We start from the raw sequence: 14,366 nt of genomic DNA, 5'->3' as shown, positions 1-14,366 counted from the left end.
TGTTCAAAATTAGGGTTTGTAAGTTTCGAGCCCTGAAGAGATTTAGTCGTTTAAACTGGAAAAAGGCAAAACTTCCAGGAAACATTCTTTATCGACTATTGATAACTGCAAATAATTTCATTTCAATGAGAAACTGAGCATCTCAGAAATTATGGTACGGAAGACTTAGTGAGGAAGTAATTACAGCCAATCAAATGCAAAACCACTTGAACACGGTTTCAATATTATAGTACGTGCAAGGATGGTGTACACTAGCGAATGACTATTATTATGCTGAACTTGCTTAAAGCACTGAAATTAGGACTATGATAATAAAAACCAGATCATGAGCTAGTTTGAATGGGGGGGGGGGGGGGGATTGGGGAAAGAAAAGAGGGGGTCAAGAGAGAGTCGAGATAGTAACTGTGCGTATAATTAAAAAGTGTATCTAAAAACACAGACGATGTGACTTACCGAACGAAAGTGCTGGCAGGTCGATAGACACACAAACAAACACACGAAATTCAAGCTTCCGCAACAAACTGTTGCCTCATCAGGAAAGAGGGAAGGAGAGGGAAAGACGAAAGGATGTGGGTTTTAAGGGAGAGGGTAAGGAGTCATTCCAACCCCGGGAGCGGAAAGACTTACCTTAGGGGGAAAAAAAGGACAGGTATACACTCGCACACACACACATATCCATCCGCACAGGATGTGTGTGTGTGTGTGTGTGTGTGTGTGTGTGTGTGTGTGTGTGTGTGTGTGTGTGTGTGTGTGTGTATATATACCTGCCCTTTTTTTTCCCCCTAAGGTAAGTCTTTCCGCTCCCGGGATTGGAATGACTCCTTACCCTCTCCCTTAAAACCCACATCCTTTCGTCTTTCCCTCTCCTTCCCTCTTTCCTGATGAGGCAACAGTTTGTTGCGCAAGCTTGAATTTCGTGTGTTTGTTTGTGTGTCTATCGACCTGCCAGCACTTTCGTTCGGTAAGTCACATCATCTGTGTTTTTAGATATATTTTTCCCACGTGGAATGTTTCCCTCTATTATATTCATATAATTAAAAAGTATAACGTATCTGAGAAATTGTGTACAAAAACCTCAAGAAATATATTACCATAAACAACATATTAAAGAAGTTCAACATCATAATGTTCATTCACTAATGCGCATCATCCTCGCACAAACTACTAATGCCCTCTCTCACCGGAAGTTTTCCTGTCACTTATGTCCATCTGAAGATGACGTTTTTATAAATGTTGAAACCACAGTCAAGGGGTTTAAATAAAGCCTCCATTTTGCAACTGATTGACTGATTATTTCTTCCTGAAGATTTCGCCCTATGGCTACTGCTCCAACCACATACAAAATTTTTAAAGGGAAGAGTAGTGCAAGTGGTTATTAAACTATATTAGATGCCAAATACAGACTTCTAATACAAAATGAAGAAAGTGGATTCAAAGAAATCCATTTTTTGTGAATACATACTGCATACTGGCAGCAAGAAGTCAACATGCAATCCCTATACCTCACGAACCAAGTAATTACCTACATTACACAGACAAAGCATCAGCACAAATCTCCATTGACCTTCTGGTACTCAGACAAAGGTACACAGCTCATTTTTCTTCACTGAAAGAAACTGTAACTGTCAATTGATTTGTGTACATTTCGGGAAAATTATTACCATAAAAATAAAGTAATAAAAATTAACTTCACATCTGATAACGTTCCCCAGCTTCCCAGGACTTCAACAGTGCTTATAAACTATTAAAACAAAATTTTTGTAGCAACAATAAGCAGTTTATGTATACAATATACATTTGAAACTAGTTTTAGTCACAATACCATTTTCTAGTCGCTGTAATGTTCATTATGCTAAATAATATGAACAGCCCATTGCTGTTACATACTATATTGGGATCAACAGTCATTATACACTTCCACATTGCACCTGTGCAATTTTTACTATAATCACACTTTAAAAAATCACTTCTCATCTATATTCTGATATTTACTATCATAATGCTGCTTATTAGAGCTCCAATAATTTTTTTTTTAAATATAATGTCTACAAAAATATTCTTATAGCCTACGTTTCTCCGCAATAGCACACTGAACATGCTGCAGACAAACGAAATTCATAGAATGATTCTCATGTCTACCTGTCAGCAACCCTGTCATCCTGGTATTTTAAGATGAATATTAGTTTCTTGAATTAAAAGTTATTCACAGTACCTGCTTTAGTCCAATAAGATTCTTCTCTGTAGAACGAGCAAGATCCGAATCAACCAATTCATCCACGTGTTGCTGAAGAGTTTTCCAGGCATTATGGAGCTTTTCACTGTCAGTATTTCCTTCCAGTTCTTGTACTAATGCCTTTGCAGAAAAAGTAATATTTTTTGCTTGCTGTCTTACAAAATTTAAAGTCAGGACATCATCACATTATGCAAAACATACCTTTCCATCTTCAGGCAGATCATTCGTATTTCCACTTAGTTTTAATTTTATGATGTATTTTAAGATTACACAGTCTTGTAAAATACGTTTGTAGGATTGAGACTGAGGGTGTTCAACTTTTCTTCCGTCAACAATATTTACCTGTGAACAGGACCTATATCATGTCTGCTGAAGCAGCATTCCTACAGCTACACAAGTTAAACACAATACCACATAATACACACATGAAACACAATAGCACATATGGTAAGAAGTAACATGCGCAGAATGTTAAAAAACAAGACAGTATGATACTACTTACTTAATATTTGGAAAATATTTCCTACAGGAACTTGACCACTCAACCACAGAAAAAAGAACTGATATGAAGATTAAACGACAAGCAACCCTCCCCAACTCTTAAAGAGAACTAGCAAGTACTGCATGTTACAACATATGAAATTAACAAAAACAAATGTCAGTAACTTATTTAAATTAATAAACTTGGAGAGATTTAGCATCCTAACTGCCTACTTATAAGCGTACAGGTAAAAATTACAGAGCAAATGATGACAATCATATTAGAACATGCACTAGGAATAGCAGACGGGTGAAGTACGAAATCAAGAACATACTGAGTATGCTGCAAACCTTGACATTTCAATATTAAAAAGAACATACCTTAGCAAGCCGAGAGGGAAACATTATTACAAAGCCAGAATTAGGCACTTGAATTCCTCAACTCTTTTAAATTTTACATGGAATTGTAACTGCTACAATGACCAGTAATAATATGCTGTAATGCAGTATCATACTTGGTCACACATTTACCAGCAATCAAAAGAGTTTTTCAGATTGTTGAAAAACAAAAATGCTGTCACTGAGCTCGTTTTTGAAGATATAAAAAAATGAAGCTGCATCAGATTTAGTCTTAGTCAAATTTGTGACTGACAAGTGCTAGCATTATCAGTTTAATTACAACACTAGAAGGCACAACTTACCCATCTGCACAATTGTTATGGGAGGAGCTTGAGAGTATCAAATTACTACTGAAAAGAAACTGTGAATGTTTAACAGGCAGTATTAATTGTTTGAGGCACTTCAAAACATAACACAGAAAGCATCTACAAACAACAGTCACAAATCTGCTGCTGCTGCTAATATTTTTTTCACAAAAACATTGGGGATCTCTTCAACCCCACAGTCTGTGATGCAAAGCTATATTTAAATGAATTTGCTGCTGTTAATACAGCACAAAAAAGTTCCACAATTTGAAAGCATTCTATCTGACAGGTTTTTAAGCATATTTGTCATTCCACCGGCACCTAGTTAACTGTTTGAGATGTGATGAAAAGCCTGATAAAGTGCAGCTTTTAATTGGTGAGAAGCTTAAATACAATGAATTTCGAAGAGCCGCTTTATCTGCAGTTTGGGCACCTACCAATAGTGTGGATGTGGAGCTATACTTCTCAACACACAATTTAGTTGTAACAGGAGGTCAACAGAGCTAGACACTATTAAACAACTTCAGTGATTGCATTCAATATATAAACATTTGCAATAGACCTGTAATGTGTGTTAATTTGAACGAGAAACAGCAATATGGTGTTGTGTTACGGAAATAATCAATTTCCTCTATTTTCTATTAAAAAAGAAAACTGAATAGAGAAAAAGAAAAAAATCAAAGCTGAAGGTAAGAATTTTGTTTGTATATATTGTTTAGGATCATTTAAATGTTTGAACACATCAAAAAGCATAAATGCTAAATAAATGCAAAAATCAAATTTCAAAATGCTATATTTTCAAACTTTATTTGCTTATTTCATGTGGCTTTAATAATCACCAATATATTTTTTGTTGAAACTACACTACATTTTAAAACAAGGATAGTGACACATCTGATACTGTATCAAACTCTTCGCACATTGGCTCTTACATGATATAGTTTTATTTTTGTTAATTAATTTGTGTAATGGCCACATCATTCTAGGTCCACACATTGTTGAATTTGTTACAAAGATGCAGAGTGCACTTAAAGGCTACTAAAAATATTAACATTACACATGAAGAAATTTTATGATGGTGTGGTGACTGAATGTAATTCCAAGTTAAGACATATTAAATGAAGAATATTTATGGTGTTTGAGCACGTGCATGTGATTAGAAAGCTCTACATGACTGCTATTTGTGTTAATAAGGTGAAGTAAAGTTATTTTAACTGATTCTTCCAATGTTGATTGGCAGAACAACTTTCATTTATAAATATAAAGCCAAAGGTGTAAATGTTCTACAGTATTAATTTATTTTGTTAACTAGTTTTTGCTTTCCAAAACCATCATCTAACTATTTTGATAGCCTTTAAGCTGAATATTCATTAATGTAATAAATTAATACTGTAGAACATCCAAACTTTTGTGCTTTTCATATATCAGAGTGAAGGAAAGTTTAACGGAAGCCACAAAAGCAAAACCAGTTTCTGTCCTGTAATAATACACACCAGTGGCCCTAGACTATTAGCAAGGAAGGGAGGAAGGAATGAAGATGAGCCACCAAAATCTGCTTCTGTTCTGACAATTGGTGAATTTCTAATATTACTCTACCAGGTTAAATTACTAACTGTCTATTCTGAAAGCAGGATTTGTCTTACAGGTCTTGTTTTTGGTGGTGGAACTGGTACCACATCAATGAACAAATTGTCAGTAGGGTGGAGTAATGCTGAGTCTTTGAGAGCTGGAATCACTGCTGTGATGAAATCTTGTCCTTCAACCCAGATATCTCGTAAATGTGTCCTGCAAAGTAGACCATAATAATAATTTTTTTAAAAAAATGTGATAATAGTACACACCAACCATTGCCAATTAATCACAAACATTTCATAAATTATGTGTGATCATCAAACTTCTTGTTTGATTAACACTCCCATGTTTATTTCTCTGTACACTATGTAAAATGCAAATGCTAGTGTACTATATAAGAAAACATACTGGACAGTAACTTACAGCCAACAGATTTAGTGATAAGAATTCACTGATTGGTGGAAGTATTAAGTCATAGAAAGCCACATAAACAAGGCTGCATTTTCGATGTCCCTTTCAATGACTAAATGCTTGGTGAGTTCAGTTATTTACATTCTACCAGGACTCTCCGTTACCTGATGTAGTGATAAGATTTATGAAATCTGCTTCATAATTTTCTATTAAGGAAAAACAGAAAATAATATGTCACAAAGAAGGATGGCAACAACACTGTAAGTAAAACAAGTAGTGTGTGGCTGTACACTTGTACCATCCACAAGCGTAGCACTGTAGCTCATAGGTAACTGTTTACAGTTGGATAAATTTATTCATACTGTTGCTAGTATCTGATAAGCAGGAAACAGAGAGAATCACTATGACCATGTTCGCAAGTGCTTAACAACCACAAAGAAACAACCACTAGAAAACAAAATACTGAGACACCTACAGTCAAATTTTCAATAGAACTTTGAACATTAACCCAATCTACTTCTAAAAATGGTTCAAATGGCTCTGAGCACTATGCGACTTAAATTCTGAGGTCATCAGTCGCCTAGAACTTAGAACTAATTAAACCTAACTAACCTAAGGACATCACACACATCCATGCCCGAGGCAGGATTCGAACCTGCGACCGTAGTGGTCGCTCGGTTCCAGACTATAGCGCCTAGAACCGCATGGCCACTCCGGCCGGACAATCTACTTCTAAGTGTTAACTATTTGTTATTTATAGTTGAGTTGGTGCAATATGTGTTTACCATTTGTCAGTAAACTGAGTGATTAAATTCAAAGAAACTGAGAAGAATATGAAAGCTTTCTTGTTGTACCTGCAAATGGAAATAATTTCATTCATAATCCACATCAAATGAGCCGCAGAACAGAGTAACACACAGCATGGAAAGCGATCAGTGTGTAAATTATGTGATGCATAACTCCAAAATTCATCAGACAGCTTTTACTGCAATACTGCCTGCATTCAAACACTAAATCAAGAAAAATGTTTGTAAGCATTACTTTTCATTCATTAAATTTATTTATTCTGATTATAACTTTGAGAAGTAGCCCTGGAATAGAAATAAATTTCACCTGTAGAATTACAGGATTTAACCTGAAACCTTCAGATTTAACCTGTGACTTTAAACTAGGCAACCGCAGAACGAACGCATTAGGTGTTCAGTCATTCAACCTTTTGCTTATCAGCAACAAAATCACCCTCAAACACCCCACTGAAGAAATAACATTGCCAATTCCATGACACTTATAGGCCAATGACGATCATGCCGTCACCTGTGGCATCTGTGGTCTGACGTAAAAACTATTTATGCAGTTACCTGTTCCGCTGTAAGAAGCAGCAATCTGTATTTTATTTTTATTTTTTTATGTGATCTGAGGTGGTGTCTATTGCACTGGAAGCTTATTGATGATGTACTTAGGCAACAGCACTTGTGACAGGTGTATTCCTGAATGGACGTAGACAGGGAAGTACATGTGCCAATGATTCTTGTGTCTTTGAGAATATAGCTGTGGATGATAATTTTGTCATTGATTATATTGCAAAGGATGCACAAGAAGTTATTGATGGTATTAATTATGTTGGCACATGCAATTAAACAGACAATGTAGCCACATTTAGTCATTAGTAGTGCACCAGAATCGTTAATTTGCTGTGTACCTAATTACTTACTCAAAAGGGTAAAGTGATTACAAAGTTGACTTTGGATAAAGCTTTGTGGAACGATGTTCCTTCTGGTGAAAACACTTGTTGGGGATGTGCTGCTTCAAGGTTAGTCTCTTACGAAGGACTAACTAGTTAAACTGTGTGCAAATTCAATAAGGCGAATTCACATGATGGAATGCCAAAAGGTACAGGAAAGCATAGCACCTGCACGGAAAGGATTCAACCTGTGGTTAATACCAAAGCAGGTAAAGTACGTGGCAGTACCTCAGTACCCTATGTGGGCTGTGTATCACAACAGTTATAGGGATAAATTTCCTGGGGAAACACAAGGTAAAGCTTCGTTGCGAAAATGAGGTACGGAGGATGCACCAAACCAGTGCATAACAAAGACACCAGATAAACAAGAACAAATGTCAATAATGAGAGATTGAGTAGGCTATTTTGCCGTTACATAATTATTTGTTAAGGGAATTTGTTTGCGGGAAAGAGGTGGTCCCCCCCCCCCCCCCCAACATAGTTGTGGTAATAAGTGTTTCAAAATCTGGTAACATCATGGTCTGGACTGCTCTGAATCCTAAGTCCATCTAAGGCACAGAACCACTCTCCTAATTGAATTCCCTGTACAGCAAATACCATTAGAATGGGCCAAACATTAGTAAATAGAGATTAATTTGGTACACAGCGAACTAACAATGTATTTGCTGATTTGAGGCATGGTGGCATGATAGGTATGCAACTGTATAGTACTGAGGAAAATTTGATAAATTTTGTCCATCTCAGTTGCATGAACACACAATTTACTGTTGCAGTGGTTACTGGTTTCAGGCTGATATCCCCATTCTCAAACTCCACACCCTGTTATCAACCATAAATATAGTTGGTGTCACAAATGATGGTGGTCGAGTTTAGGCTAGTTCTGCGCACCTACTGTCACACATTCTCCAACAGCCAATAAGCGTTCAGTAGTGTTCTGAGTGCTCTGTTCTGAATGCCATAGCTAATGTGTGCATTAAACATGATTGCAGATAATTGTTTAGCGAATTTTTGTTCCATTTGTTGAGAGTTGTCATCACTGATGGGGGGTTGTAAGTGATATATTCCTCATACACAAGGGAGAGATATAATTTACAGGATATATGCTTTCTTCAAGCAGAAAGCATGCACATATGCGTACTGTAACTGTCGCTTGGAATTGTCAGCAATGCAATCCTCGTTCGAACATATGTGAACCATCATCATTCATGGATCGGACTATAGTAATACAACATGATGTCAAAAGGCACAAATAGCTTTGCACAAAGAAGTCAAACTGTGAGCAACAAGTCCTCTCATTTGCCAGATAGCCTACGTGTCAATTGTCACATCTGAGCACATAATGTTGTTGTGTTGTTCAGGTGTAATAGTAGATGGTTGGTAAGTTTAATAATTAAAGGGACAAAACTATGAAATTATCAGTCCCTCCTACGTGAAACAGGCAAGTTAACAAAACCACATACCAAAGGAGGGCCTAGTGTACAGAATCCAAGGAAATAAAACTACAATGTCTACTGAGGGTCAACAAAGCCTAGACAAAGGAACAAGGAAGGAAAAAAAATGAGGAGAAAGGGAGAACAGTGGGTGACGTACCCCATCCACAGTGCAGACAGAGGTCCATAAAGCACAAACTGCGATGGGGGATACATCCCCCTCCTCCCAACCACCGCTTACCCAACAATATCCAGAAGAGACTAGCAACAAAGACAGGGTGGGAGAAGTGTAGGGGAAGGAGGATGAGGAGGAGGAGAGGAAGAAGAAGAAATCAAGCAGAACACAAGAGAAGGGTGAAGAAGAGCAAGAGCTGACAGGGTGAGAGCTGGGGCGAACCGTGAAGTCCTCACAGCCATCACCTGTTAGGGGCAGAGGAGGCGACAGAGCATCCTGGCAACCACTCAATGGGACGACAAAGGCTGAGGCGGTCTCCCTCCGACAGAGAGGTAAAAACCCCTTCACAAATAAAGCACAAAACCGTGTCAGCCACTGAGGCATCAGTCGGTTACATCACGGGTAGCGAGTCAGAAAGACTACGAGTCCGCCAAAGGTGGGCTAGGTTAGGACAGTTCAGCAAAATGTGGACTAACGTGAAACAGGCACCATGACAGTGAGGCTTATTCCTACAATGGAGGAGACGACCATGAGTCAGCCAAGTATGGCCAATGCAGAGCAGGCAAAGGACGATGCAGTTCTTGCGAGAGACATGCATCAAGAACATCCACGAATTCATGGCCTCATTTATAGCCCGTAGTTTGTTCGGCAAAGTCAGAGTATACTATTTCATATTCCAAATCCTTAGAACCTGATGGTGTAATACCAATCAAAGATCCAATTCCAGAATACAATTTCAAGAGCCGGCTTGCCGGTAGCCAATTTGGCCAGCCTGGCAGTGTGTTCATTCCCTGGGATCCCAACACGACCCAGGGTCCAGACAAAGACCATGGAATGTTGGCACTGTTCAAGAGCAAAAAAGGAATCCTGGATAGTCAGGATCAAGGAATGCCAAGAGCTAAAACTGGTCTTGAGCTTGTAAACTGCTGAAGGAGTCACTACAGATGAGGAAGGAGTCACTGTTGCAGGAACAGATATGCTAAAGGGCACAAGAGATCGTTACCAATTCTGCAGTGTAAACACTGCAACCATCTGGCAAGGAGTGGAGTCCAATACATCCTGCATGAATGTCAGCAAAGCCATTGAGACCAGCAACCACTGAGCCATCAGAATAGACTACTTCTGAACCCCAAAATGCACCGAGAATGGAGAAGAACTGACAGCAGAGGGCCTCAGGATGAGCAGACTCTTTTGGACCTTGTGGTAAGTCAAGAGAGAGCAGTGGACAAGGGATGCACCATGGACGTGTAAGTGACCAGGTGCAGAGAAGAGGTAAAAGAAGGAAATGCTGACTTCAGAAAACAGGGGGTAGATGCAGTCTGAAAGACACTAGTTGCCAGTTGTACCTCACAAAGGTGTATCAGGTCAGGTCTAGCATCTGTAACATCGAAGGTGATGCCATGCAACTCCCATAATCTAGGTGAGCCTGGACCAATGCTGTGCAGAGCCATACCAGAGTAGAGTGGTACGCACTCCAGCAGGTGTTGCTAAAGTATTGAAGAGCATAGAGGTGTGACCAACATGTCCGCTTTAGTTGGCAAAGCGACATGAAAGAAAGTTCTGGTTAAAAACTGAGAGTGGGTCACGGGGGCCCCACTAATGTGGCATCATGTGGTATCATAAGCTTTATGCAGATGAAGAAGACTGCAACAAGGTGTTGACACTAGGACAAAGCCGTTCAGATGGCAGACTCCAGTTGGACTAAATTATGTGCAACAGAGAAGCCCTGGTGAAAACTACCCTGGGTTGAAACCAAAATATCCTGAGATTCAAGGATCCAAGACAGCCTTCAACTCACCATACGTTCAACAAACTTGCAGAGGACATTGGTAAACTGATCAGATGATAGCGGTCCATCTGAGGAGACGTTTATCTTATTTCAAAACCGGAATAATGACACTTTTTCACCACTGGGAACGAATTCCCCCTCACTCCAGAGATGGTTAAAAAAGGCACGTACATGATGTTGGCTAGCCACTGTAAGTTTTGAAGCATTTGGTCGTGCACCCGATCTGGTCCAGGGGCCATGTTGGGGCAGAGAGCAAGGATGCTGGTGAATTCCCACACATTATAAAGCTCCAAGTGGCAGGGAACGAAAGATAAATGGAGTCATTCCTAAGATACGGGCAGATAGTGGATCAATATTGAGGCCTACGCAAAATTCTGAGCACAATGCTCAATGATGGAGACCAGGCGGGTGAGGATAACACTATTCAGGGAAATTCCCAGGACACCTACAGGAGCACAGTGGCCATAAATGCACCTGATCTTTGCCCATACCTGTGAAGAGGGAGTATGTGGGCCCATGACATTATTTCCAACAAAACCCTTTCTGGTATTTAATAAGATAACAGACCCAGGCACGAAACAGTTTAAAGGCTAGGTGATGGTTGAGGGATAAACATCATTTGTAGTACTGGAGGGCACGATAGCAGTCTTTAATAGCCACAGCAATTTCGGGAGTCCACCAAGGGACAGCCTTCTGCTGGGGAGAACCCAAGGAAAAAGGAATCACCAAAGCAGCTGCTAAAAGGATGGCATCAGTCAAACTCTGTATGGACTCATCAATGCTGTCATGTGGTGGATCACTTGAGATGGTAGCCGAGAAAAGACACCCCAATCCGCATTAGTAAAGACCCTTCTGAAACGGCATCCAGGACAGTGTGCTGCAAAAAAGGTAAGACAATTGGAAAATGATCACTGTCACAGAAATTGTGATGAACCCTCCGCTGAACAGAGGGGAAGAACCCAGGGCTACATACAGATAAATCAATGACCAAGAAAGTGCCATGTGCCACACTAATGTGGGGTCTCCAAAACTGAGGAGGCAGACGTTAAAATCTACCAGCAGGTCTTCAACAATGCAGCCCCAGCCAGTGGTCACAGTACCACCCCATAAAAGGTTATTGGTGTTAAAATCCCCAAGGAGAAGGAAGGGGGAGAGAGCTGTCAAAGGAGAACAAGAAGAGCAGGAAGCATAGGAGGTCGGTCTGGAAAGGGGAGATAAAGACTTCATATAATTTCTGCAAAGTCTAAATGGATTTGAACAACATTGCTTCCAGAGCAACATGAAGAGGAACCCACGAACTAACAATGTATGTATCGATCAACATACAGACACCACCACAGGCTCGCAAAGAGTCAACCTGGTCCCGGCAGAAGGCTTGGAAACCACACAGAGTTGGCAAATGAGTATCCACAAAACAAGATTCCTGCAATGTAACAGAAGCTACAGAGTAAAGAGAAAGAAGAGATTGCAATTTCAGAAGGTGACAGTAGTAATCACCACAGTTCCATTGGCTGAGAATAGTACAAGAGACCAGATGAATGTCAAATAGGACAGAATCAGCTGTTGCACCGAATCAGTGCCCATCACCTGTAAGAATGGAGTGGCATGAATGTAAGATTGGACCCTGATTGAGAGGAAGGTGACAACACTACCTGGGATATTGGGTGGGCCTCGGGGTTTGAATAAATAATAAATACCACCAAAGCAGATCTCTCGAAATTAATTATCAATGTGATTTTCTTCAGGACCTCTCTGGACTCTCTGGACAAAATGAACGCCGCATGCTTCCAAATTCGTCCTGAGTTCCTCATCAGATTGAAGGATGACATCCCTGTGGAAAATAATGCCCTGGGTCATATCTAAGGGCTGGTGAGGAGTAATACTCGTCAGGATGTCTCCTAAGCACTTGTAAATACAAAGGGAAGCTGACTGACTGGAAGAAGAGGTTTTAATCAATAGAGAAACAGTCTGCATCTTACTAAGTAATTCAACTTCATCAAACTTATGTTCAACACATTCACAAAAACAGGAGGGGCAGGGGGGAGGAGGGGAGAGAGGGAGAGGGAGGGGGGGAGCGAGAGAGAGGGAGAGGGAGGGGGGGAGCGAGAGAGAGGGAGAGAGAGAGAGAGAGAGAGAGAGAGAGAGAGAGAGTGGGGGGAGGGTAGGTTTGTTAGTGGCAGAAATCTCTCCTTTTGTTCTGGAACAAACAAACAACAGGCAAAGGGTTTCACCCCAAGCTGATGACCCTGGCCCTCCTCCCAATGGGTGGCCAGGGATGGGAGGGCCGAGGAAGAAAAAGTAGGGGCAGAGAAAGAGGACCGTTCTTGTCTGAAGAAACAGCTACAGAAGAGCGGCCAGAGGTATGGAGCTTAGCACACTTTGTGTGCAGATCATCTGTCCTGGTACCACCCACTCCGATCAGAGGCTCTTCCCCACACACCCGTAACAAGGGCCACCTGCCTCTGTGGTTGTTGCATGGAGTCCTGAAGCCCCAAAAAGACGAGCAATAATTCCTAGGCATACATGAGGCAGTGACAGCTCATGTACCACACGTGTGATCCCTACGAGGGGGGGGGGGGGGGGGAAGGGCTAATGGTGGGAAGGAAGGGGGAGGGTGGAAGGAAGGAGGGGAGAGGAGGGGATGAACCCACACCACAGATGATAGGGAAGGAGTTCTTCCCCAAATGGCTCACACTATGGAAACAGAATTTAGAAAGGGAGATCAAACCCCAAGGTGGATCAAAGAAAAGAAAGGGAGAGTGGCAACACGACACAAGATCAAAAAAGAATAGCATAACCGAGGGAATAGGCGGGTCAACATACACGAAAACAAAACGGGAGAAAGAGGAGGTAGGAGGCAGGAGAGGCCCGACCTAGGATGAGAAACAGTAGATATGGGGAAGCAAATGCACCCTGAGAGAGAAGAGAGGCTACAATAGCTTGGAGCACTGTGCGTTCCACAAATGTACTCACAAAAGAGATGTGGTGCCCCTTGGGGCGGGGGAGGGGGATGGGTGTAACAGTAGAGTACTTGTTGTTCACAGTTCGACATAGCTGTAAAAAGGTGTTCATACCTTTGGCAGCATCTTATATAACTAGTCACGGTTAATAACAGCGTGTATTGTTTGAGAATGGGTGAGTCAGCTTGAAACCGGTAACAAATGGAGCAATAAATTGTGTATTCATGCGAATGAGATGGATAAAACAAAAATGTATTCCTCCATTAACATTGTAGTTAAACCTGGCACTCTAGCTGCAGAACTACAGGATGCGCTTAGGCCTGATGGCTTCCAGCTGCAGAGGGAGGGGGGGGGGGGGGGGGGAAGCCACCTCCTTGTTGACTCCTGGTAAAAGGAAAACTTGACAGGAATGTACAAATACATCATAATGTGAATTGTGTAACAAGTCTTTTCCAGAACCATTAGCAAGCTGTGATTCACTGGGCTGCATCTTCCATAAACAGGAGGCATGTTGTGCCATGGGTTCCTTTATTTGTGCATGACTGAGTTACTGAAAAACATCTCCATTGTTTGATGCAAGAAATATCAGGGAAGAAGCACACAAGGAGACCACTGAGGTGTTCTTTTGCAAGAAGCTATGGCAGGCAGGGCTGATGCAGCAGGCACCACTACCTAGGCTACACAGTACACAGTTACCATACATCTGAGTCTCACCGCCTCCATCAGGGGGTGCATCATTAACCCAGCAGAAGTACAGAAAACATGCTGTAGTAACACCGACCAGCATTACCACACGTCACGGGCCACCACCACGCACCTCCATGTCCTATGTGACATGGGGTGCTGACCTGGCAAAACACTGGTGGCCCAA

The 14,366-nt window shown here is 41.0% G+C and overlaps 1 protein-coding gene across 2 annotated transcripts in view; it reads right to left on the bottom strand.

The window, feature by feature from the left end:
- LOC126248542 (DNA-directed RNA polymerase I subunit RPA1) overlaps positions 1 to 14,366 on the bottom strand; it is a 346,647-nt gene that overhangs the window by 230,645 nt on the left and 101,636 nt on the right. For both annotated transcript variants that reach the window (XM_049949615.1, XM_049949606.1), the window contains exons 7-9: positions 5,061 to 5,202; positions 2,435 to 2,575; positions 2,213 to 2,353 (exon numbers count right to left, since the gene is read on the bottom strand). In XM_049949615.1, the coding sequence (XP_049805572.1) occupies positions 2,213 to 2,353; positions 2,435 to 2,575; positions 5,061 to 5,202 (424 nt within the window). The remainder of the gene's footprint in view (positions 1 to 2,212; positions 2,354 to 2,434; positions 2,576 to 5,060; positions 5,203 to 14,366) is intronic.

The sequence above is a fragment of the Schistocerca nitens genome, chromosome 1, assembly GCF_023898315.1.
Source record: "Schistocerca nitens isolate TAMUIC-IGC-003100 chromosome 1, iqSchNite1.1, whole genome shotgun sequence".
Classification (NCBI taxonomy): domain Eukaryota; kingdom Metazoa; phylum Arthropoda; class Insecta; order Orthoptera; family Acrididae; genus Schistocerca; species Schistocerca nitens.
The sequence above is the reverse complement of the archived record's forward strand: the minus strand, read 5'-3'. Positions and strand labels throughout refer to the sequence as shown.